The sequence below is a fragment of the Seriola aureovittata genome, chromosome 11, assembly GCF_021018895.1.
Source record: "Seriola aureovittata isolate HTS-2021-v1 ecotype China chromosome 11, ASM2101889v1, whole genome shotgun sequence".
NCBI classification, from domain to species: Eukaryota; Metazoa; Chordata; class Actinopteri; order Carangiformes; family Carangidae; genus Seriola; species Seriola aureovittata.
In genome coordinates, this window is record NC_079374.1 from 21,348,163 (window position 1) to 21,371,180 (window position 23,018).

General features: G+C 38.4%; 1 protein-coding gene and 1 long non-coding RNA gene across 2 annotated transcripts in view; one reads left to right on the forward strand and one right to left on the reverse strand.

Annotated features, from left to right (window-relative positions):
• Positions 1-1,024: 1,024 nt before the first annotated feature.
• LOC130178071 (uncharacterized) lies at positions 1,025-9,166 on the reverse strand. Its single transcript, XR_008829104.1, has 3 exons — positions 9,053-9,166; positions 2,048-2,184; positions 1,025-1,264 (listed from the first exon to the last, which is right to left on the reverse strand). It is a non-coding gene; the product is annotated as an uncharacterized LOC130178071 (long non-coding RNA).
• Positions 9,167-11,367: 2,201 nt separating this feature from the next.
• The window catches only part of pth2ra (parathyroid hormone 2 receptor a), a 47,318-nt gene continuing 35,667 nt past the window's right edge, over positions 11,368-23,018 (forward strand). Inside the window, exons 1-4 of the mRNA XM_056388673.1 lie at positions 11,368-11,843; positions 19,050-19,155; positions 21,010-21,120; positions 22,008-22,129. Of these exons, the coding sequence (XP_056244648.1) occupies positions 11,757-11,843; positions 19,050-19,155; positions 21,010-21,120; positions 22,008-22,129 (426 nt within the window). The 5' untranslated portion in view covers positions 11,368-11,756. The remainder of the gene's footprint in view (positions 11,844-19,049; positions 19,156-21,009; positions 21,121-22,007; positions 22,130-23,018) is intronic.

The following is a 23,018-nucleotide window of genomic DNA, read 5'->3' on the forward strand; positions in this document are numbered from 1 at the left end:
TGTTGTCCATTGGTTGATCCTCTGGAGCTGACCCTTTGACCTTTGGTCTGGTTCTGTGTCGTTCGGACATGCTAAAAGCATGGTCTGTTTGTGGAAGAGGGGTCCTTTGTCTCTGTTTCCTATCAATTTGATAGTTTGATGGTGGGAAGAGTCGCAAAGTGTCAATTGTGGGTCCGTAACTCTGCATGTCCTTATAATGAACTTCCTTAATAGCTTGTGACTGATGCCATGCCACGTATGTACGCTACACATGAGGAAAAAAATATCTTTTGGATTTATCTTTATTGATTTAAAAGCAGAATTTAATCTATTTTTTATTAATATTACAGGCCAAATCTAATATTTGTGAATTGTGACATCAACTGTCTTAAAACACCACATTGTAGCGAAGCCCTCTTTGTTCAGTTGGTACATCATGATTTGCTGCAAACCTTGGTAGGTAACAAATGAAGAAGGAAATAACCATTTTATGTTATTTAAAAAATAATTTTTTCAACCCACAGCAACCTAAACATGTACTCATTTCATTTAATTTCTAACCGTTATTGTCTGTGGTCATATTAGAGAATATAGAAATGCTGCCCTTGAAAACATATTTTCCATGCAATAAAATGTCTCTGACACAAGGCTACCTCTTGCAGAGACACAGGCAGACAAGTGATGAGAAAACTATTCCCTGTGGACCTGTTGGCACATAACAGTACAACAGTTAGAGATCTTATATTCAGGTGTAACAACAGACGATCAAAAAACCTGGAATGAATACAAATGATCTGGTTGATCTTGCTGAGTGTTCCTTGGATTCACTACAAATACGAGCAAAGCTGGATTGTCTGGACGCCTTAGATGGTGTTTCATTATCATTTAATTTTTTAGCAGCAAGTAAAAGGATTGACATCAGAGAAATAACAAGCCTGAAGGCAAAGTAAATGGAACTTCTAATTGCAGAAGCTTTACACATTTGAGGCTGGTCCATGAGGCCTTTCACAGCAGTTTATTGTGTAATCTTGAACATAGTGGGCCTTAAAAGTGTGTCAGGTGCCCAAATCAGTTCCTTTGGCTTGGAAAATGAAACTGAAACACCAAAGAGAGAAAAACTCAAATGCATGACTCAGAGACTGGCACAGGATTCAAAAGGAGTAGTCTTTTTCAAGACTTTAAAAAGTCTCTGGGAGGGGCAGCTAATAAGACACAGGTGAAACTAATCAGGGCGGGGCAGAGGATCACACCGGTGGGAGACACACAGGGGCAGGAAGTGAAGGACCTGGAACAAGAGGAGAGGTAAGTAACACAAAATAAAACAGGAAGCAATGAAATAAGGAATGAAATAAGGAAAACATAACCAAGAAAACAGAGGGGGTCATGACAGAGAAGTGGTTCTGAATTTTGTTGTTTTTATATGGAATTTTAAATACATTTTTTTTCCAGGTTTTGTGGAAATTTTGCAGATTTGATAAAAGCTGGGAAAATGGTTGGACCTGTATATTTTTTTGTAATATGACTGTCAATTTCTGTCTGCCCTAATGTATGCATTACAGGAAACTTTAAGGTGGAATTACAACCAGATACTGGCAACAGTACGCTGTCCATTTTAGGACATTTAAGGAAGTACAGTACTACAACTACGTAACTGTGGCTTCCTGTTGGGCTGAAGTCTTTTGGGGGTCTATAAGGAATGATGCTGTCTCGTTTGATGTCTGAATTTGAAGTCTGGCGATGGGACAGACCGGGACATCTGTGTGTGTCTTTGAGGACAGGGCTTGTCCCAGAGATTTTAAACAAACACATGTTTCAGTTGTTCTCTGATTCCTCTGATGTGAAAGCAAGCAGCAATGAAAGCAAGATAAATTGTGGAGTCTTATCTGAGGAGTTATGTGTGGTTGGTGTATGTGTAGATGTTTATGTATGTGTGGGGGAGGACTAATACGTTACAACACACAAGGAAAGATAAATAGAAAAGGAAAAAAATGTAATATAAAAGAAAAGGCTAAAGAAAAAATAAATAGGAAATATAGAACATAACAATAATAATCATGGCAATACTAACAGGAGGAGGTCAGCTGAGTCTTGTGCAGATAGAATTTGCAAAGCTTCAATCTCCGGTCCCAGAGTTGAGGAGGAGGATGCACTTCGGAGGCAGTGGAGGAAGATCTATCTTACTGTTGATGTGTCTCTCCTAATAGGCTGCAGGAGGGGGGGAGAGGGAGGAGGGCAGCGGAAAGCAGAGACCCAGGAGGAGAGTTGAAAAGTGAGTGATTTCACACCACAAAGGTTGGATAGGAGCGCTGTGCCAGGAAGCGTGGGAGTAGGTTTTCAGGAGTGTTTTGTATTCAGTTAGAGCAGGTGTGTGCCAGTCCCACTGAGGTGCACTCCGAAAATTACTGTGTAGTGGAGGAGCTGCCTTTTAGTGATGTCGGTCACTGAGAAGATATTCCCTGCAGATTTGGGTGCATATATTGCCAATTGTTGCCAATTCACTGATGGTACAGACGTTGTAGTGTCATTTCTGGATTTCAATTTTTATCTTTTGGAGAGCAATTTTATTAGAGAGGTGATGTTGAGAATATCTGAAACTAATGCAGGGAGATCAAAATGACAGATTTTTGGGTTGATCTTTGTTTGAAAGGAAATTTTAACTGTCAGATATTCAATTCCTTTTTTTTAATCCAAGTGGGGTTTTATTTATTAAAAAACTGTATTATTATTCCAGGTGGGGATGAAAATTGATGGTGTGCGGTTTATCATCTTGTGGACTTTTCCTCAAGCTGTCAGAGTTGTTACTTTTGTTAGATAATGATGTTGGATGGACTGGCTGAGAAAGAAAATGGAAGACTCTAATTTGAATGTTATTGCACAAGGTTTGGTCTGTCTATCCACGTTTGTCTGACTGTGTGGAATGAGTGCAAGAAAATAATTGAGAAAATAACTGAAAAGAATGAAGACATTCTCACATACAAAACATTCACTCCCTCCATCTACATTCACCATATCTTAATAAACATACATACCCAAGTTTATTTCTAAGTTTTCTAAGTTTAATAGTCTGATCCAATCCCTTCCTGAAAATACAATATTCAAGGATGCCACAGTTTGATCAGAGATTCAATGACATTTCGTGGAATGAAAATTTCACAGTGTCGGGGCATGCACCCTCAGATAGATAAGAGATAAGAACATTGTTAGTGAGCTATGACCTCTTCCTCCTATTGCATGTCTGTCATGTAAATTGTCTCATGACCTGTGTCGTAGTTTTTCTTGGGACCTCAGTAAACTTCAGGTTTTAAAGCTGCACCTCTTACAACTGAAGCTAAATCTGGTCCCCAATCTGACTGTTTGAGGTAGCACAGAATCCCTCTAAACAGGTGAATTAAAATCAGCCATAGACAAGGACTCATTTCGCACTCTGAGATTCTGAGAGTTTCACTCGATGCAAGATTATTTGCAACAAAGCATGTATACAAACAAACTCTGATCTATCCCGGTAACAGTTCAGTCCAGCCCCTCACAGGCACTTCAGATTAAAACAACTCAAGCAGACGTCTTACATTAAAAAAATCACCCGCAGACGAAGGAAAAACCTCTCCTTATATACTGACGTTTAGGGGGGTGCATCCGTGGAACTGTTGCTAGGGCCGTCTGGCTTCGATACAAAGAATTATTATATTTTAGTTTCTATATATTGCTCAATCCCCCCCCCCCCCCCCCCCCGCCCTTCCTGAGTCTTACCAGGTCACGATGACCCAGATGAGGCATTGTTATTCTCAAACTGTGAGGTCTGGCATCATGGGATCATGTTTCTGAGAACTCCACTCATCCTGGTGCACTAAAAGTATCTCAGGAGAGCAACTTTAATTATCACATAATTTAGCTTGAACAAATCCAAACAATTTTGGACAAAATTTACCGCTGGTGGTTCTATTACTTTGTCATTACCAGAAAACCTGTTCGTCCTCTGGCGTCTGAGGTGTTGGGCCTCAGCTGACCTCATACGATTTAGCTGTTGCCAGAGATGAAACCCCAATTGTCACATATGCTTAGTCATCGACTGTCATAGTTGTCATTTTGGAAGTTACATATGCACAAGTGAATTTTATTCCTTTTCTGCACACCATATAATATGATTATATTATGTATTATAAGCATTATGAGAGATAATATAGTCCTGTCTCCCACCTACTGACCAAGGACACCCGTGTGTGCGAACGTGACCGGACACACATTGCTAATCTTGTCCTAATCAAGGAGCTCACATTTAGCATCCCCCAGTATTGTTACATCTTTATTCAGTTTTCCTGTTTTCTGCAACCTTTATACTATTTTTTACACATTCACACACCTTTTCCCTCCTTGGCTGGGTCTGGACAGGGGCACCTAAACTTACAAGTTATGATTACAAGAAATATGGACTAGTACAGTTATTACAACGTACAATAAACATCATGATTGCTGTTTGGTATTTTTTTGTTATTGACTGTAATGTTGTCTGAGTAGCTGACTGCATTGTATTTTCCTTTTCTGAACAATAATGCATTGCATTTTTAAAAACAAATGGCATAATACAGTAAAGTCCACTGAAGAATACTGTTGCTTTGTTACATTACACAGTAAAAATTGTTGTTCTTGGTTTCCAACACAGTAAAATAGTCATTCAGTTACAGTTTACTGTAAATTTACCTCACTCAGTCAGACGTACTGTGAGAGGCAAACCACCAGATCAAAAGTTTCTTCAGCTGCTTGGCTTGAAATATTTGTGGATGCAAAAACAGAGGATATGGAAACAATGCTCCAAGTTGTTTGTGTTTTTTAGTTCATTCTAAATTGAGTAACACATCTCAGGGGAAAGAGCAGTCACAGCAGCATGAGTCACTTTTGGGTGAAATAAGAAGTGTTTTGGTGGTTAACTGATGTGCTCAGACGCCTGTTTCCAAAGCACAGTGTGTGAAGAGCTTTGGAAAAGTGAACATGATACTGTGACAAGTGTGTAAAAAAGCTGCAATTCACTCCCATGTTAATGAATTTGCTTTTAAGATATGACAACAAGGTTTTCACGGATGTGTGTGTGGTTTTAAATGATCAGTTGTGTCCTTTACAGCCCCAGTTTGACTGTACTTTTTTTCCACTATAACCTCAAAAGCCTTGATAAAACTCTCAATTCTCTTGCTCACTTCGCCAAACACAAAATGGTTTAATTAACTTGTACATTATTTATTTATTCTGCTGCATACGGACCACATAATACAGTGTGTATTATCTATGTATGAAAAAATAATCACTGAATGGGTTAACTTAACCCAGTGCCCATGTATAGAAACCACTCAAGACAAGGGGTTGTTGTGAACCAGAAACCCAACAGTAATATAGCACTACCAACACACTGGTAAAGTTCACTCAGTATTGTGTTGGTGTTATGTTCACCCACTCAATTTTAAATCCTGGGATTTTTTATTGTGTAATATACATTATTTTTTATATTATTCAGGTGAGTGCTTGTTTTAGTTTGCACAAATATTGAAATCTGTGGTTGTTATCCAAGGCTACAACATATACACTACTGATGAGTTAAAAAGCAATTTACTTGCTAAAAATGTATCATGCTTGACAGACTGTCAGTCAAGTTATTAGTACAGTATAGCATGCAAGCAGTCAGACAGCCTCCACTGAGCCTCCTGCTGCTCCCTCTCCTGGGCATTGTGTAAGTACACTGTCGCTATTACTGTAATGTAAGACTGTGGCGATAATAAACTCTGGTAACAGAGCAAGGCTCACAGCTTTCACAGTAATGCTGATACCAGCAGCCAATGTTATAGTAGCTTGTAAATGCTTCAGTCTTTTTTTTATGAATAATACATGGATAAATACAGGTCTGAGACCACTTACGGGAAAGTAGATTTATGATGCACATTTCATTAGCCATTACAGTAAACATGCTGCCCATACAACAAAACTAAAAGCAGACCATAACGATGTGCTGGGAAATAAAATATATACTGGATGGTGTCTGACAGAATAACATGACAGCATTCAGCAGACGTCAGACTGGCTGATTTTTGTGTTCATGGAAACAGTGAGGTGCACCGGCCTGCATTCATTTCCATAATTTAAACAACAGCATTGTATTTAGTGCTGTGAAATATTCAGTGGGTAATTGTTCAAATATGACTTCATTCAGCTTTCATGAAATCCCAGGCAGTCAAGTGTTTTTCATGTTAAGATGGTCTGCAGGACATCAGAGTCATGAGGGAGTGGGGCTAATTTTAGCCATACATTATATACTGTTGGGTTATCACATTTTCACAAGATTATATATTTTACAAATGATCTGCCAAGTAACATGAAACTATATTTGTCAAATAAATATAGTGATAAGTACATTTTTTTACAATACAAAGGAAGATGATTGGCAAGTAAACTGCTATTTGTCATGCATGCTATGGTTATAAAAAGCCTGTGATGAAAAATGCATTTGTGCTAATAATGCCATCCAGTTCACCACACAGGTGCAACTAGTGCAACAAGTGCAACTAAGTTCAACCCAGGAATGAGACAGTCTGGGTCTGCGAACTGAAAATGTTTGAATAAGGTGACGTACTATTTCTGAAAAAAGGTGGGACAGCTTCAGAAATGATTACCAAAACATGGCACATATTTTCATATTCTCAGTGGCAGCCATGCTGCGTCTTCAGTGTCATTATCTCCCAAGTTCAAATCAGAGTTGTCACACTTGCTTTAACAGTCAGGCCTGATGATACAATAGTTTAAGTGAAAGTCAATGAGGAAGGCTGAACTTTGAACCCTGCTGGATGAATAGTTATTACAAACAGTCATCTCCTGTGTTTAGTGTTCAGTCCAATTTGATTCTCTCCGTGTCTGACAGTTGTGAAGGAAGTAAATTATAACTTCTTTTTACTCTGTTATTTGTCCTTGTCCCTGTAGTTCAATAAACTACACCTTCACCTACACATCTTGCTTTGTCCCTCTTAGAGTTAACATTATGATATGGCTGCCTGTCTTCGTGTCCTGGAAAAGACTGGCTTCCTTGTACCTTCATGTCTGCCTTTGTTACATTTGATTGGACAGTTGAAAAATCCCACTGTTCATATGTTTAGTGTCATAACCCCTGACATCAACACTGTAGAATCATAGGAATTTTACAGTTGTATTTTTAAATTGTGCTGCAAGCCATTTAGTACACTGTGCAAGATGAAATGACTGAAATAGCCGTTTTGACAGCATGAACCTTATTTTGGAGGAATACTATGTGTCAGATCAAATTATAGAGTTGCAGCATTTTTCCAGTGTGATGCACTGCCTAGGGATGAGAGCAAAGCTGCAAAGGAAATTTGAAATCTGTATGTTGTTTCTCTAATATGCATCTTCTATGGTGGTGAGTTGATCTGTTGTAAACATTTTTCATTTCTAGGTTTGATCAACAAAGGTTATATCATCTAAAAAGGTATTAGATGAGCTGGTCACGGCATGTTAATGTCATATATTCCCCCATCCATTTTCTCTCCGTGTTCCTTTCATACATACACGTCTGCGATTACTGGCTTGGCAGCTTAAGAGCTGAGCTTAAGAGGTTTTCACAATGGAAGAAAAGTTTAGCAACATGCCACAATTGGATAATTTATATGACCACAAATCAAACTCCATGCTGGGAAGTGAGCTCGCAGGAATTACTGCGCTCTACCTCAATCCGCTCCTCTCTCGTCTCAGAAGTGAACCAGCACTTCATTTGGAGGAAAAATATGCTCAAGAGCTTGTCTGTAATAGTTACGCCTTCGTTGCCAGGTATTATTTTTAAATATGAGGCAGTAAGTAAATATTTTGCTCAGCTTTAAATTTAATTTACTGCAAGACAACACCACTTAAGGTGTGCGAAACGAGCCATGTTTCCAAACAAGGTAAACACGCACAGTACACAGTGCTTTCACAAAAAGACCCCTTCACTTTTTTCACATTTTGCTATGTTGCATCCTTATGGTAAAATCTTTTCAATTCCTTTTTTCACTTATCAATCAGTCAAATACCCCATAACAACAAGGCAAAAACTGAATTGTATGAAAATTTATTAAGAAGCAAAAACTGAAACAAGAGTATTCAGATCTTTTACTCAGGACTTAATTGAAGCACTTTCTGCCCTGCAGACCCTCTCAAGCTCTGGCAGGTTGGATGGGAAATGTAATTTTCAATTCTCTTACATCCACCTGCTGCTGGTTATGATGTGCAAATGCTCTGTCTCATAATGTTTAGTCCCCTCTCCTCACATGGATTTGGTCTGGCCTGGTTGGGAGGAAACCTATAAAGAGGGGACAGAGGTCTTGGATCTCGCTCTCTTGCATCTTCCAACCACTTCAGCACCAGTTTTATTTATGTGTTAGGGCTCTGATTTCTGGTTCCTTTTGTTGTGGTGATGGGTCCAGAAGGACACCAGATCCTTGTGGGTTGGTCTGAGGCTTCCCTTCTTTTTGTTACTTTTGGCCAGCCCATCACCCTTCTGTTGTTTGTTTTTGTTTTTGTCTTTTTTATAACTGACTCAAATACCAAGTCATGCGTGTCCTTGTTTGCAATTTGGAAAGTCAAACATCAGTATTGTGGTACACATATCTCCAATGTGAAAGCAAGGTTCAATGATAGCATAAATGAAGCAACATCCTTTGAAACAGAGGGGCTTTTGAGAAAACAATGATGAAAATACACTTAATTGAAGCTGCCAAGGGAGGTGAAAAGAGAGAACCTTAACTATATTGGGAATCAATATAGTTGAGGACAGAGGACAGAGGACTACATACAACAACACATTCAACACAGTGATAGTAATGGCAGTGCAGGAGCTAAGTGGAATTCTTATAGAAACATGTAAGTTCTTAGATGAGAACGTTTCTTATTTATCTCAGCCCTACTATGTTAGAGTGCAAGCATCTCCAAAGATATGTGTAATTGCCTGGTGAAAGCAAGCAGCCACAAGCAATGAAGCTTTGGGTCTGGACTGAATGAGCTTTAGAGAGGCTTTACAGAGGGTTTCATATAAGAACTTGTACTGGGTTCTCACCACGTCATGTTTCATCAGGGTAGATGAATCGCACCTGCCCAGGCAGTCGCTCCAGCACTGTAAGGATGTCTTTGTGGGATGCTGAAGAGAACTCATAGAAATATAAGAGGATGACCTTTTCCACTAAATGAGCAGAGAAAAAAATGAGCACTTGGTTATAAAATCATACAATAATCACAGGCTATTCAAACTATTTTCCATGTGAGACAGTACATCCTCCTTCTATTTCTGCAAAAATGCATTCAAAGTTTTTTCCTCTCTCCATGTCTCCCCTCTCTACTGTCATGATGCTAATACAAGTTCTGAGGTGGTTTTTTTTACACTCATCACATAATGGGTTAATGCTGGCCAATAAATGTCAATTTGACAGCTGCATGTCATCAACAGCTACCGTTTGAACAGGACACTGCTCAGTGTGATGTGCTGGCATGTGCACTAAATTCATTAGCTCATCAATGAGTCACCAGGGAGGCACTGCCCATGTGTGCATTGTGCTACGACTTTTGATTTTCTTGGCAACCTAAGCTCCATCAGCTCATTCTTGTCTTCATCCAATCATAACTTGAGTCGCTCACCTTAAGCCAATCACAGTAAGCTGTCAAACTTCAAAAGTATTCTGTCTCTCTGCTGTCATTTCAGCACCATGACAATTTTGCAACCCCTACACCACCTCAACTGTGGATGCCTGGCAATTTCCAATCATACCCTTCAATCGCAAGTTTCCCTTTCATGACGTCTTCATGAAAGGGAAACTTCATGAAAACCATCAAGCTCCATTCTTCATCACCATCACCAACATCTAAGGCTCTGGGGGAAGTTTCCTGAATATTAGAAGCACCTTTTTCCTAGGACCACTTCACATGGTGAGCTACTTCCTGTCTGGGCCTAAGCACCAAAATCTCCTGTTCATAATACATTTAATTTTACTTCAAATTTCCCGATTGAAATGCTTGTTCTGTGACTTGAATTGGGCTGCTGCTTTAGCCTGCCTTGTCAGCACCATGGACAGCTCCTTCAGCGCCACTGCCACCAAAAACACTGAATGAAAAGAATACACTGTAAAAAAAATATACTGTAATGATTGGATTAAACATGGGGCTGCCATGGAACTGCAAGTTGAACAGAATGTTATGAATCCTTGGGTCAAAACATATTAGTTGATCGATAGTAAAACTCTTAACAATTATGTTGGTTCAGCTCCATCTGTTTCTTGAAAATGCCCAATTAAACTAAGCAGTTGTCCATCAATAGAATTTTGAAGTCTATGCTCTTTGTTTCATCCATTACAAAAAAAAAAAAAAACTTAAAAAATACAAATTCACACAGTAAAAGTAGTGGCTGGTGATTTTTCTTAGATGGATGGGCAACAGGTAACGAAACTTCTGCTTTGTTGTCAGGCTTGGTGAACTCACCTCTGATCCCAACTAAGTAATGTCTTGTTAACGCATGGAACCTGCTTATTTAATAATAAAATCTAAGTTAGCTTTTATCTGTTAAATTATTCAATTTAATTGAGTATAATTCTCACTTTTATCAGTTAAGTATGTGACACTACACAGCAGACTAGAGTCTAGGCTGACAGTGAGAAGCAGGCATGTCATGGATGGGGTCCAATCACAGGAAAATGACTGAAGTCATTATTGGTTCTTAAATATATGGAACTAGTAACCAACAAATTATAAAATATCAATTATGTAAAAATGTTGTATTGGTCTTCATGGCTCTGGAGACCAAAAACAGATCTACAAAGACAGCTAGCTGCTTTTGCGCCAACCACTGGACGTGTAATTAGCCAAGGGTTTGCTAATAAGTTTGTTATATCAACTTTGTAAGGTGATTAAAGTCTTGTGTTTACTGCTTGTTTCCACTGCTTCCAACCAAGTTGCCAAAAAATAACTTAATGTAGGTTTATTATCATTGCCTATCACATATATTATCACAAACATATTTACCTTTACCTCAGTGATGCATAACTTTAAGCCTTGATAAAATTTAAATGAGGGAGTTCTACAAAATGTTACCCCCTGTACAGTTGTCATGAAGGGAGAGGTTAGCTATAGAGACCAAAACCGTTTTTGTACCATGTTTACATCTGCTGTAAATTTAGGAATTTTAATAAGGATAAAATATGTAAAATGATAATTCAAATACATCTCAATTAATTTCACATCCTATAGGCTGTTTTAGGGGTAAAAACGACGCATGGGAACCGCTGGGTGCCCCCTCTGCACGCGTCATGAATTACTGCGCGAGGGGATCACATGGTGTGGAGTGATACAAAGAAGGTAGAGGCAGCTTTTACTCACCGCGCAACTCTGTGGTAGAGAGTACTCACACATTGAGGGGATCTTTGACAGACAAAAGTTTTCATTACGTGAATGTGAAGCCACGTCACGGCACTCTCCAGTGCCCGCCTGCTCCCAGGAGCCAGAGCCAGCGATATAACACGGTAGCCTGCTCATTTCTGAGGATTTGTCCGAATGCGCGCGAGGAGGGTCTGGATGGGAAAGCCACGTGGAATTTGAGATTTGATGAAGCCCACTGCCGCATCATCCCCCTCTGTGCTGGACAACTTGCGATAAAACTTTCAAAAAATGTGAAGCTCTTATCCACTGATGCGCCGACAACAGAGGCGATGTTTATCTAAAGCATGAGGTTGCGAGAATTCAAATGAACGTACAGTGTTATTTTTACACTGTTGGAGATGAAGGCAGACAGAGGAACTATGAACTTACTCTCCTGGATATTGCTCATAAACTTTTCCCTTTGCTGGACATCGGTTGACGCACAGGTGAGGAAACATGATTTATTATAGCAAACTGTGCAAACTGAGCAGTCGCTATATTTTTGCTGAACTGAAGTCATACATGTGAATAATAATAGTAATCCCCTCTTGAATTTCCCCTCTCAGTATATTGAGATAAGAAAAAAAAATCAATTAGCCTGTAGAGTCGCAGAAAAGAGAGAAAAAAAAAAAAAATATATATATAATATAAGCATTAACATGCAGCAACACGGCTCACTTCATCTCAGACTATACAGATACAACAGTCAAGCCATAAAGAACTGACATTTCTTTTACAGTGTAGGCTACACGTTCATCTTTTGTGCATCATTCCTCAATAGAAGGCTACAACAGTGTTGCTGAGGTGTTTGCCCCTGAGATGCAAAAGCAAAGAGAAGTGGTCTATGTGAAAGTCAAATGGGTATGAATCATAAGTTTTATCATGTATTGACTTTGTAACCACTATACGTTTTTTACTCTGTGCATTGCACATATGGGATTCATGGAGCTGAGGGAAGTGAAAACATCATGCTAAATGCATTTCAGATGTTCTGAGGAGGCCCTCTCCCGCTTCACATATTAAAGTATACAAAGCTTATAGATAAGTTTCTGGCTTTTTCCAATTGGTCAATATTAGGTTGTTTTTGACAAATGGCTAATCATGTTTCAGTTTATTGTCTCTGGAAAATCTATAAAAGCTGAGAGATTTTCCTCCCTGAGACATTTCCTTTTGGCTCCTGTAAGGTATTGTATATTTCTTTCTAATCCTCAATCCATTGTGGGCTTATTGTGCTCAGAGGGTTTTCAGACAATTTCTGTAACATCATCACCAGGGAACATAGCATATGAGTCATTTTGTACTATATTCTTCTCTGATAGTTTCTCCACGTTTTTATAATATAACCTGTTGATATCTAGCCAACATTGTTCTCTTTTTGTCAGTTATCATAGAACCATTGCAACACTGGCACTGCAGAAAGTCTGCGTGTGTTTATTATGAGCTGGACCTCTCAGGAGTTAATTTGAGGAGTTGTATTAATAGGCTAACCAGTTTGTGTGCCAGTTTATCTCACACTCTGCCAGTACTGGATGCTGCACATATCACTTTATATCTGATAGGTCTTCCCAGCATCAGATGGGAGTTTATAATTTCTCTTTAAGTGATATGTGGTGAAAACCCCTACAAAGAGTGAAACCAAACAGCTCCTCTGAGAGAAAAAAATACTTTATTCTTGCATTAGTAGATTTCAAATGGTTTGTTTTGAATGGTGGCAGTGATGAGCTGCAACAAAAAGGTAAAAACACCTGAAAGATTGTAATGTGAGCCTTTGGTGGAGGAAACACCTGCCATCAGACTTGCAGGATTATTAGTCACTAACCTTTCAAGAGTCAGAGTAGTCAAATGTGAAGTGTAATCTCAGGCATGGTTGTCAATGTGTCACTATTTTGAATTGAATCCTGGAGAGTGTTCCTGCTTTATCAGCACCATGGACAGCGCATTCAGCACCAAATCCACTAAAATGAATGATAATGACATTAAAAAAAGTGCAAGGATTCAAATTGCAATGTTGTGGCAGCACCACTCATGTTAAACTGACTGTTAGAATTAATAGCAAATAGTTTTGAATAATTTTGAATAATTTTGAAAAAACCATATGGTGAATTTAAGTATTCTTGTTTGTCTAGTTTTTTAAAGCCCCAATTATCAGAATCAGTAAAAGAAAATCAGACAGTCCACTGCTAGTATGTCAGACATGGTGGTGACCCCCTAAAAGAGGTAAAAACATGTGTCATTGTATAATTTGCACTCTAGATGCAGGGATACTTCACAGTTTTTTCAATAGAGGGCTGTTTCCAAATGTTTCTGGTGAATTGCACTTTTGCCTGATATTCAGACAGAAGAGCACTTTTGTTGCACTTGTGTTCATGTTTTGTTTTATCTTAACCAACCATTCGAGAGTGAGGTAGTATCTCTTCTGCTGACATCACTTGCAGTTGACACGATAGCTGTGGTAGGGGTAACAGTAGGCAGTAGGCAGAGATAACTGTTTAAGGTAGGGGTAAAGATTAGGCTCAGGTTAAGGTAAAGGGAAACAGACTTCGCTTTGCCCAGAATCTAATGTTACTTCTGAGTCCTCTAATCTAATGCCAAACTTAGTGGTTCCTGGGATCAATCAGTTTTTCACACTGATTAAAAAATTAGTTCATTTCAAAGTTGTTATCTCTGTAATTCCAATTACAGCAACCTGTACAGCTGCATCAGTTTCATTCTTGTCTGTGTGTTTTTCCTGGATTTAGCAAGGTAGATAGCTAGCTCAGTGGGTACAACACAAGATCTATTTGAATCATTGAACAAAGTGTGGATGTGGGTAGCGATTCAGAAGCCTAGAGTTATAATAGATAAAGCCTACCTAGTTTGGCTGGCTGAGTTGGTCATTTACATACAGTGTGTGAGCCTGCTTTGTGACGAATCATAGCACTCCTATGCAAAACAAATGTGGGAATCTGACTATTTCAGTTCAGAGTGTGTTCACCGGAAATTGACCTGTCAGTGTATGAGTATGTTGAGTTGCAAAACTTTAAAACAATACAACAGATGCAATTTTAAGTCACAGTCCAGAGCTGGAAGCTGCTTTCTACCCCTTGCTGAGTAGTGACACAAATATATGGCTTTTAACAGTTTTCCTAATATACTGCCTCTGAACCCTGGTGCTGTGACAGCTTGAATCACTGCTGCAACAGCTTCTTGGTGCAAGCCCTGTGTCCTTTTCATACCAGCATTTGCACTCATTGCAACTAGCTGCATATTTCTAGCTGTCAATTTTCTTTATTCTTTTTGTTGAAAAATTGTTAATCCTCTTAGATGTGGCTTCTTCTTGACCTTACAGACACCGTGCATATGTTATGTGTTATATGTATAGGTTTTATTTTTCTGATGATATGATGAAAAAGAGTTGGGGTGGAAATATATACTTCTGACATTTAGACATGCTCTTGGCTCATTAGTAAGCATACAGACATGAAATACATCGAAATTAGCACCTTGACACATTTGACACCTTTGAAATTATAGTTGTGCTCTTGCCTGCAGGCTTCATTTGCCTATGAATAGATCGTAGAAGAGGTGTAATTTCTAAAGTAACACTTTGTGATATAACATCTATATGGTAAAGAATTTAAATGCAGAGTACTTTGAAATGTTCAAAACATTTGAATCGTACTTGACACTGGTTTTACATGCTGTACTTGTACTTATAGAATCAGTTGGAGAAGATTCCTCCTCAAAGATAGTAAATTGTAGGGAAACATTTTCCAGAATGTGGAGTCACATCAAATGTTGACTGATTTTTTTAAAATGATGTTGCTGTTTTTACCGAAAGTTACAAGCTTATTGCACACCACCTCTTTCTATGTAATAGTATTGAAACTAAGTCAGCAAGGGCAACCTCTTTACAGACACAGCTTATCCACGTCAATGTTGACATGTTGGGGTAATTCAGACTGCCAGATCAGCAAATGTATTTCTGTGGGAGAGAGGCAAAGCTAATGAATTGCAGCTGAAAAGAGATGGCGATCCTTGATGTCTGTGAATACACACCATAGATTACTGTCAGGAAACAAAAGCTCACCTTCAACCTCTGTAATTAAAGCTTTAGTCCTGACTCTCTCCTCTCTTCTCCTCCTCTCTCCTTATCTCTTTATGCAACCCTGTCTTCTACAAATTAAGTTTATATAGTGTTGCTTAATATGTTTTGGAAGAAATGTAGCTGCTGCTTTAACTATGTTTTCACAGTAGATTAAGGGCTATGTTCCTTTGCTGCAGTGCAGGAGCCACAGGGAGATGGTTGGGGCGGAAGGTGGGTGTACAAAGCATAGGACTTTGATTCCGGAGACTTGGGTATGTGTAATGTGTCTTGTGTATAGTTAGGTTTGAGCTACAAAATCAGTCAAGGAGAGATGATAGTTACATGAAAATTACAGTTTTGGTCTTTGAAGAAATAAACACATCCCATCTTCTGCTTCAAGTCAAAGTTGACTTGTTCAACAGTTAACCAAGATGGCAATCTTTCAAAATGTTTTGAGTTACGTAAACATAACCAGCACAACAAAATGTAATTATCTTTTGGAAAAAATAAAAAGAGCCACGACCATTCCAGTCATCATGAAACTAGGAAACATCATCACATTAATTTACTATAATAAACACTCCTGGGAAATAGCATACACTTCACAAACCATCCTCTTCCATTGTGTCTGCTGCACACCCACTCTTAAGCATGTACATCTTAACAATGGTCAGAGTCTGCAACAGACATTCAGTATACCTGATTGTTTCTGTCAGAAGTCTCATTTCACGTGGCCCTATTCTGAACTGTGTTATTCTTGACCGGCCGACAGGTTACTAGATAGTTTGATTTGTGTATTTATCAAATTAAATTTCCATGTACACAGACAAATAGAGATGGGGGAGTGGTGGCACAATCTCTCTACTCCATTAGGGAGACTCACAAGTTTCTTATTACAGCTGGAACTGACTTCAGACATTGACAAATGTCCTGGATTACAGCAGAAGAACAAATTATTTATAATTTACAGATCTTGTTAAGACTCATAGAAAAGTACTACTGCTTCTAGTGATTACAGAAAAAAGTTAAACAAATTGAGAAGAATAAAGCCATTAACAGTGAGTAAAATATTACAAACATGTAAAAATGGAAAAAGTAAAACAAAAAAAAAATCAGGTATGAAATCCATGCATGTACAGTATCAGTACTCTATAATTGCCTCTTTAGATAATAAACAACCTTGCCATTCTAAAAGGTGTTGGGATTTTCCACTGTTGACAGCTTTAACCTTTAAGTCATCTTTTGTGTGAAGCAATATGAATGTAAGACAGATATGATATGATATGATCTAACATGAAAGATAATTGTTGAGATAAGGATGTAATTTAAAACTTCAAAAGATCCATGTAAACAATGCAGAGGGGTAATATTCTGTAATCTTTATTTTTTCCAATCCAGACTGAAATATCCCAACAACTATTGGATGGATTGGAGTTAGTTTTACACAGGCATTTTTGGTGCCCACTTTTAGCTCAAAGCACCGATGTGCATCAGTGTGTTAGTCCAAACCATTGGCATGTCTATAGACTAGTTTTAAGTATAAGTCCACCTCTTGACTCATGCAGTTTTACCTATGTTTAAATACTTTATAAGCATTTTTTGTTCAGTTTAAACTTGATTTCTGTTGAGAAATGCTTTAACAGCTATGTTCATTAGACGAAAAACAGATGTTTTATTAGAAATGAATCTTTGAGGACAGCACTTTCACAGGATTTCTTAAGCAGAGGTTTTTTTTTCCATACAGAAGCTGTTATAATAGATGAGGAATGCAGTCAGGAACACAAGTGACTGACGTAATCTTCCCAGTGGGGTTGAAATGAAGATGTAATATATATCTCCTCAATTGTTGCCTCCCTTTGCGACATGGCTTTAGTGATGTAGGTACATATTCATACATAAAGATGACAGCGCAGGTAAAAAAATCAAATATCAAAGTTTACTAAATCATGCTGCTCACACCTAGACTCACTGTGTTTCACTTGTGTAGCACAGACAGCATTGTGTTCTTTCTGATGTTTGTTAAGAATAAGATAAAACTGTCTGGATAGATGTCCTTATGTCATTCACTCTGCTTTCAAACTGTCTGTCAGATGGTTTGACAGATGGAGTTGTTTGTGTACACAGACAGTCTTTCAAATTATCCTCTTTGGCAATTTTATGGGAATTCACATTTTATGTCAAGTGAGTGTAACTGACTGCACAGAGACGGTAAACACTCTCACTATGAGATCTAGTTGTGAAGAACCAAAGATTAAGAGAAGAATGTGTTTATGCTTCTGGCCATTATTCAACACAGTAAGTCAGGAACAGAAGGGGTGATTATGACCATATTTTCTGTGTCTGGTTGGCAGAGGCATACAACCGCGAGGTGGTAATTCTAGTTTTGTAATGCAACCAGACTCCACTCACCGAACACTATATTAGGAACACCTGTACACCTTCTTATTAGTGAAATTATACAAATCAGCCAATCACGTGGCAGCAGTACAACGTACACAGTCATACAGATACAGGTCAAAAGGCTGTGTTCACATCAAACATCAGAATGAGGAAAAACCATGATCTTAGTGACCTTCACCGTGGCGTGATTGTTACTTTTAGGTTGAATATTTCCGAAACTGACAATCTTGTGGGATTTTCTTTCACAACAGTCAGTTTTTACTCAGAATGCTGTGACAAAGTAAAAAAAAGATCCAGTTAGTGGCAGTTCTGTGGACATAAACATCTTGTTGATAAGAGAGCACAAGGGAGAATGGCCAGTCTGGTTGGAGTTGACAGAAAGACTACGATAACTCAGATAACCACTCGTTCGAGCTGTGGTGGGCAAATAAGCATCTCAGAATGCACAACATGTTGAACCCTGCTACAACATCAGAGAGCTTCCACAAAGCTGAGGCTTCAGAGGACAAAAGCTCACCAAGACTGGACAGTTGAAGATTGGAAACGTAGCCTGGTCTGATGAAGCTGAGGCATGCAGATGGTAGGGTCAGATGGACCCAACCTGCTGCTGGTGGTATAATGGTGTGGGGAATGTTTCCATGGCACACTCTGGGCCCCTTAATATTAATCATTATCATTTGAATGCCATGAAAGCGAATTCAGTGTACTTCAATGGCCTCTGCAGTCAAAAAGAGATACGCAGCATGAATGTGCAGCTGTCAACGTGGAGCAGAATCTCAAGTGATGTTTTCAACATCTTGTGGAATACATGCCACAAAGAGCTGAGGCTGTTTTGAGAGCAAAGGATTCAAAGGAGAGTCAAAAGGATAGGGATTAGCAAATATAATGTATGAACAATCATCTATGTGATGGTAAAATAGGAAGAATCTTATCAATATTCAGTGCTGAATTTCACAGTATTGGTGAGTCAACACAAGACAGAAAAATGGATATGAATACAATTTTGTTTCTCTCTGCTTTCTGCCATTGTTTATGTAGTCACAACTTTCCTCAACTTTCCAAATGAAAGCCTGGCCAACAGCAGTTCACATATCTCAAATGTCATTGAAAAGCCAATTTCAGGCATTGGGCGGTTTAGACACATACAGGGGGTCAAAGATCTGATCTTGTTTGTTGTGCTCCACAGATGGGGTTCGATGGTCCTCTCTCTGCACAGGAGCAGATGTACATCCTTTACGAAATCAAACTGCAGTGCTACCAGAACCTCTCCAACATTGACCCAGGGTCCACAGGTACAAAGCTTGTACAGAAAGAGTTACTCTTTTCATGTTCATGTGGAAGCAGTGTAATTTCAAGTGGTATGCTAAATGGTGAAAAAAACCCAGAAACTTTTAACAGGAGAAACAGTGGAGGTTTTTGAAGCTGTTTAGAAACTTTTTATTAACAGAAAAAGTATATTTTCACACACACTCACAGCAAGAAGCTTCTGAGCTGGAGCCCTGGGTCTGTGGCGTTTCTGTGTGGATTTTGCATGTTCTCCCTGTCTGCGTGGGTTCTCTCCGGGTACTCCGGCTTCCTCCCAAAGTCCAATCACATGTATATTAGGTTAATTGGCGATTCTAAAGTGTCCATAGATGTGAATGTGAGCGTAAATGGTTGTTATCTGGTTTGTTTCAGGTTTTTTTAAATACTTATATATACCTCATATTATTTGTCTGGGATGATGGTATGATCTGAGCTACAATTTCTCTTGTTGAACTTTAGCATCAAAGCTGCAGCCACTTCCTATCAAAAAAAAAAACACTGAGGGTGTGAAGTGTTTTCCATATGCAAACATAATAATTTTGTTGGCAGAGCAACAAGGAGGTGAGCCAGCAGAGTTTATTGCCCATTTCACTTCCAGTCAGCCTAAGTTTCCATAAGTGGCTCTGGCATTTGTCTCTAGACGAATGTTGTTTGATTTTGTATACATCCCTCATGATAACAGCCACTGACATGCATTGGTTTGAGATATCTTTTGCTATTAACTTATGAGGATCATGTGCTCCTACCTAGAAAACCGGTGTAGAGCCAAGATTCATTACATGCACTATATTCTTATGATATTAAATTGTAACCATAACCTGAACATGTATTTGGGTGCTCAAGTGAATGAAAGACCAAGAACACATTCATAAAGCCAATTTTAAACATCATGATAGCTCATAAATGGACTTGAAAGAAGTGTTGTGAACATTCACCTTAGATAAATTGTTGTATACAATTGATAGAATTCAACACATTCAAAGCTCTGTAGCTCCAACAGACAACAGACCAATTCTTTTCTAGTCACTACAAACTGTGTTAGGTGCTATTTACTGCATCACTTCTTTCAAAGTAAATTTGTGGTTCTGTTCTGTCGCTATGAGTCATGAACAGATGTAATTTCTTATTAAAAGCAAAATTTAGGGCTTATTTAGAATTAAAAATAAAATCACAAAATCAATGTGAAGAATCGTGATTAAAGACACATTTCTATTATAAAAATACATTTACATTAAACACAATTGTCAAGGGTTTTGAGGTAAGTAGGACCCAAATGCAGCCAACACATCGGGGATGGTGCAGGCAGGTTTATTTAACAAAATAACAGACATGAACAGACGACATGAACAAACCCTGAACTAAACAGATGAACTGGGAGCACAAGGACTATATAGACAAGGGAGGCAAGGGTGATTGAACACAGGTGAAACACATTAGGGCGGGGCAGACAATCACCACACAGACACAGCACCAAGACAGGAAGCAAAACACTGACACAAGGAAACCAATAACAAAATAAAACAGGAAGTGCAAAAAGTCCAAACAAAACTAACAAAAGGTGTCTGCCATAGCAAACCATGACAACAATAATTAGAAGCCTTTTGTTAAAGAACATATTTGACGTAAAAAAAAATGATTTGACAAAAGTTTTATCAGCAACCAACCAGAGTTCAGGCTGAATTTAAGTTAAGGCACATTAATGTGATCAAGAATAATTTGTCAGATAAGTTGTTACAATACAATATGATTAGGCTATGGAGCAAATAAACATAAAATAATACATGTTTTTAGCAAAAGCTTAACAATGACCTTAAATAGACTTCCTCTCCTTCTCACTGCAGATGAAGTGTGCCCTCCAGACTGGGATGGTCTTATCTGTTGGCCCCGTGGCTCCCCAGGGCTGGTTACCAAGGTTCCCTGCCCGTCTTACATCTATGACTTCAATCACAAAGGTTACCTGTCTGTTTTTTTTTTTTTTTTTTTCTTCAGATATAACATCACCACCATCGAGCACTAGAAGACTGCAAGGAACTTTAAATGTGAAGATAGATTAAGGCAGCATGACTTACTTACACATAAAATGGGAACTATTCAAAAACACAAACTGATGTTGCACTTTTACATTTTAAAACATGTATTAATTTATAACATTTACACATTTTCACTTATTCTGGCTAATTAGGCTGCTTTTCAGGCTGAAGGTGGGTGGCGCTATGGTGGAAATTACATTAAGTGTGTCACCTACTGTGTTTACATGCGCACTGGCATCCTGGTTATGATCGGTTTTTGGATTATCCTTGTAATATTTTGGGTGTGCTAACACCTTATCCTGGTTTCTGGGCGCTCGTCGTTGGTACATAGAGGTTTAGATGGTGAGAAATCAACACATGACTGCACACAGATGATCAGAAGAATGGACACTGGGTATGAATAACCAAAATTTCTCATGTTCCATGGAATTGTAAATTCTGAATATGATCAAAACCAGGATAGGACCCCGAACCGTGATAGTAGTGCGCATGTAAAATCCATGTACTTATAGTGCTAGACTTTTTGACTTGTCATAGTAGGAAAAGCAGGAGTTGCTAAATAACATGAATTAATTAATCAGAACAGAACCAGGACTCCGAACCTGAAGCAGCTAAATTGAATTCAAACATCATTCATTTTATTATTGATCACCTGTGCAGGACAATTCTTTCCTCCAGGCTGGGGGCGAGTGCCCAACATTCCCGCTCCTAAAAACACAAAATATAACAGTGTGGCATTAGTTATCCGAACCTCTTGTAATGTTTTTTTTTGTTGTTGTCCAAAATCATTTAAAAGTATGTCTTTGCAGGACATGCTTACAGAAAGTGTGATGTCAACGGTTCTTGGGTGTTTGTGGACCGTTGGAACAAAACATGGACCAACTACTCAGAGTGTCTGCGCTTCCTTCAGCCCAGTGATGAAGAAGACAGAGTAAGTACGACTGTAGAAATATGTAAGCAGAAGCAGATGTGGTTAACAAGCTAATCCAATTTTATTTTCAAATTTAATCCTTATTTAACCTGGTGAATTCCATTTGATATTAGCAGCCTCTTTTTCAAGGGAAGCCTGGCCAGCATTACAAGTTTCAGATGGGTCAGTACAACATCAGGTATATAAATAAAAACAATACTAAAACTAGGTGACAATGTTTGGAGGCTCAAATAAGCTAAGGAAGACAAAACAAAACAATTGTCAATATAAAAAGCTGAAAAAACATATTTCTCACATACATACACACATAGATACATAGACATGTGTATATACCTGTTGTTTACATATGTAGCAATCAAAGATGAAAATCACCCAGGATCTTGTCAGCGAGCTATTGTGGCGCCTGACTGTGAACAATAATAGATGTTCTTTGAAAATGAAATGAGATTCTAAACAGTTATGTTTGCTTCATTTTATATAACAACACAATGTGCAAAGGTGGTTTCCTGGTACCTGGATATATATATGGTACAAATTCACATCTTACCACATGATGAACAGCTTCTTTAAAGCAGCAGCTCCCATCTTCTTTTGCTTGTTACCTCTTCAAAGCAACGTCTACTTTTGACCCCTCATCAGAGGCAGCAGTTCATTCAAAGAGCTTCCCCTTTCATTTTTTATTTTTATTTTTATTTTTTTTTAACTTTTTTGTTTTTCTAGACTCAAAGAAACTATCCAACATTGCATCAGGAAAAAGTCACATTAGACAAAAGTCTGAGGAGTAGACAATTTTTGTGGAGCAGGATTGTGTTTTTAATCTCCCTCATGAGTATCAACCCTCTAAATGTTCTTATTCCTCTAAAGTATTACTTAGCAAACATCTCATAAA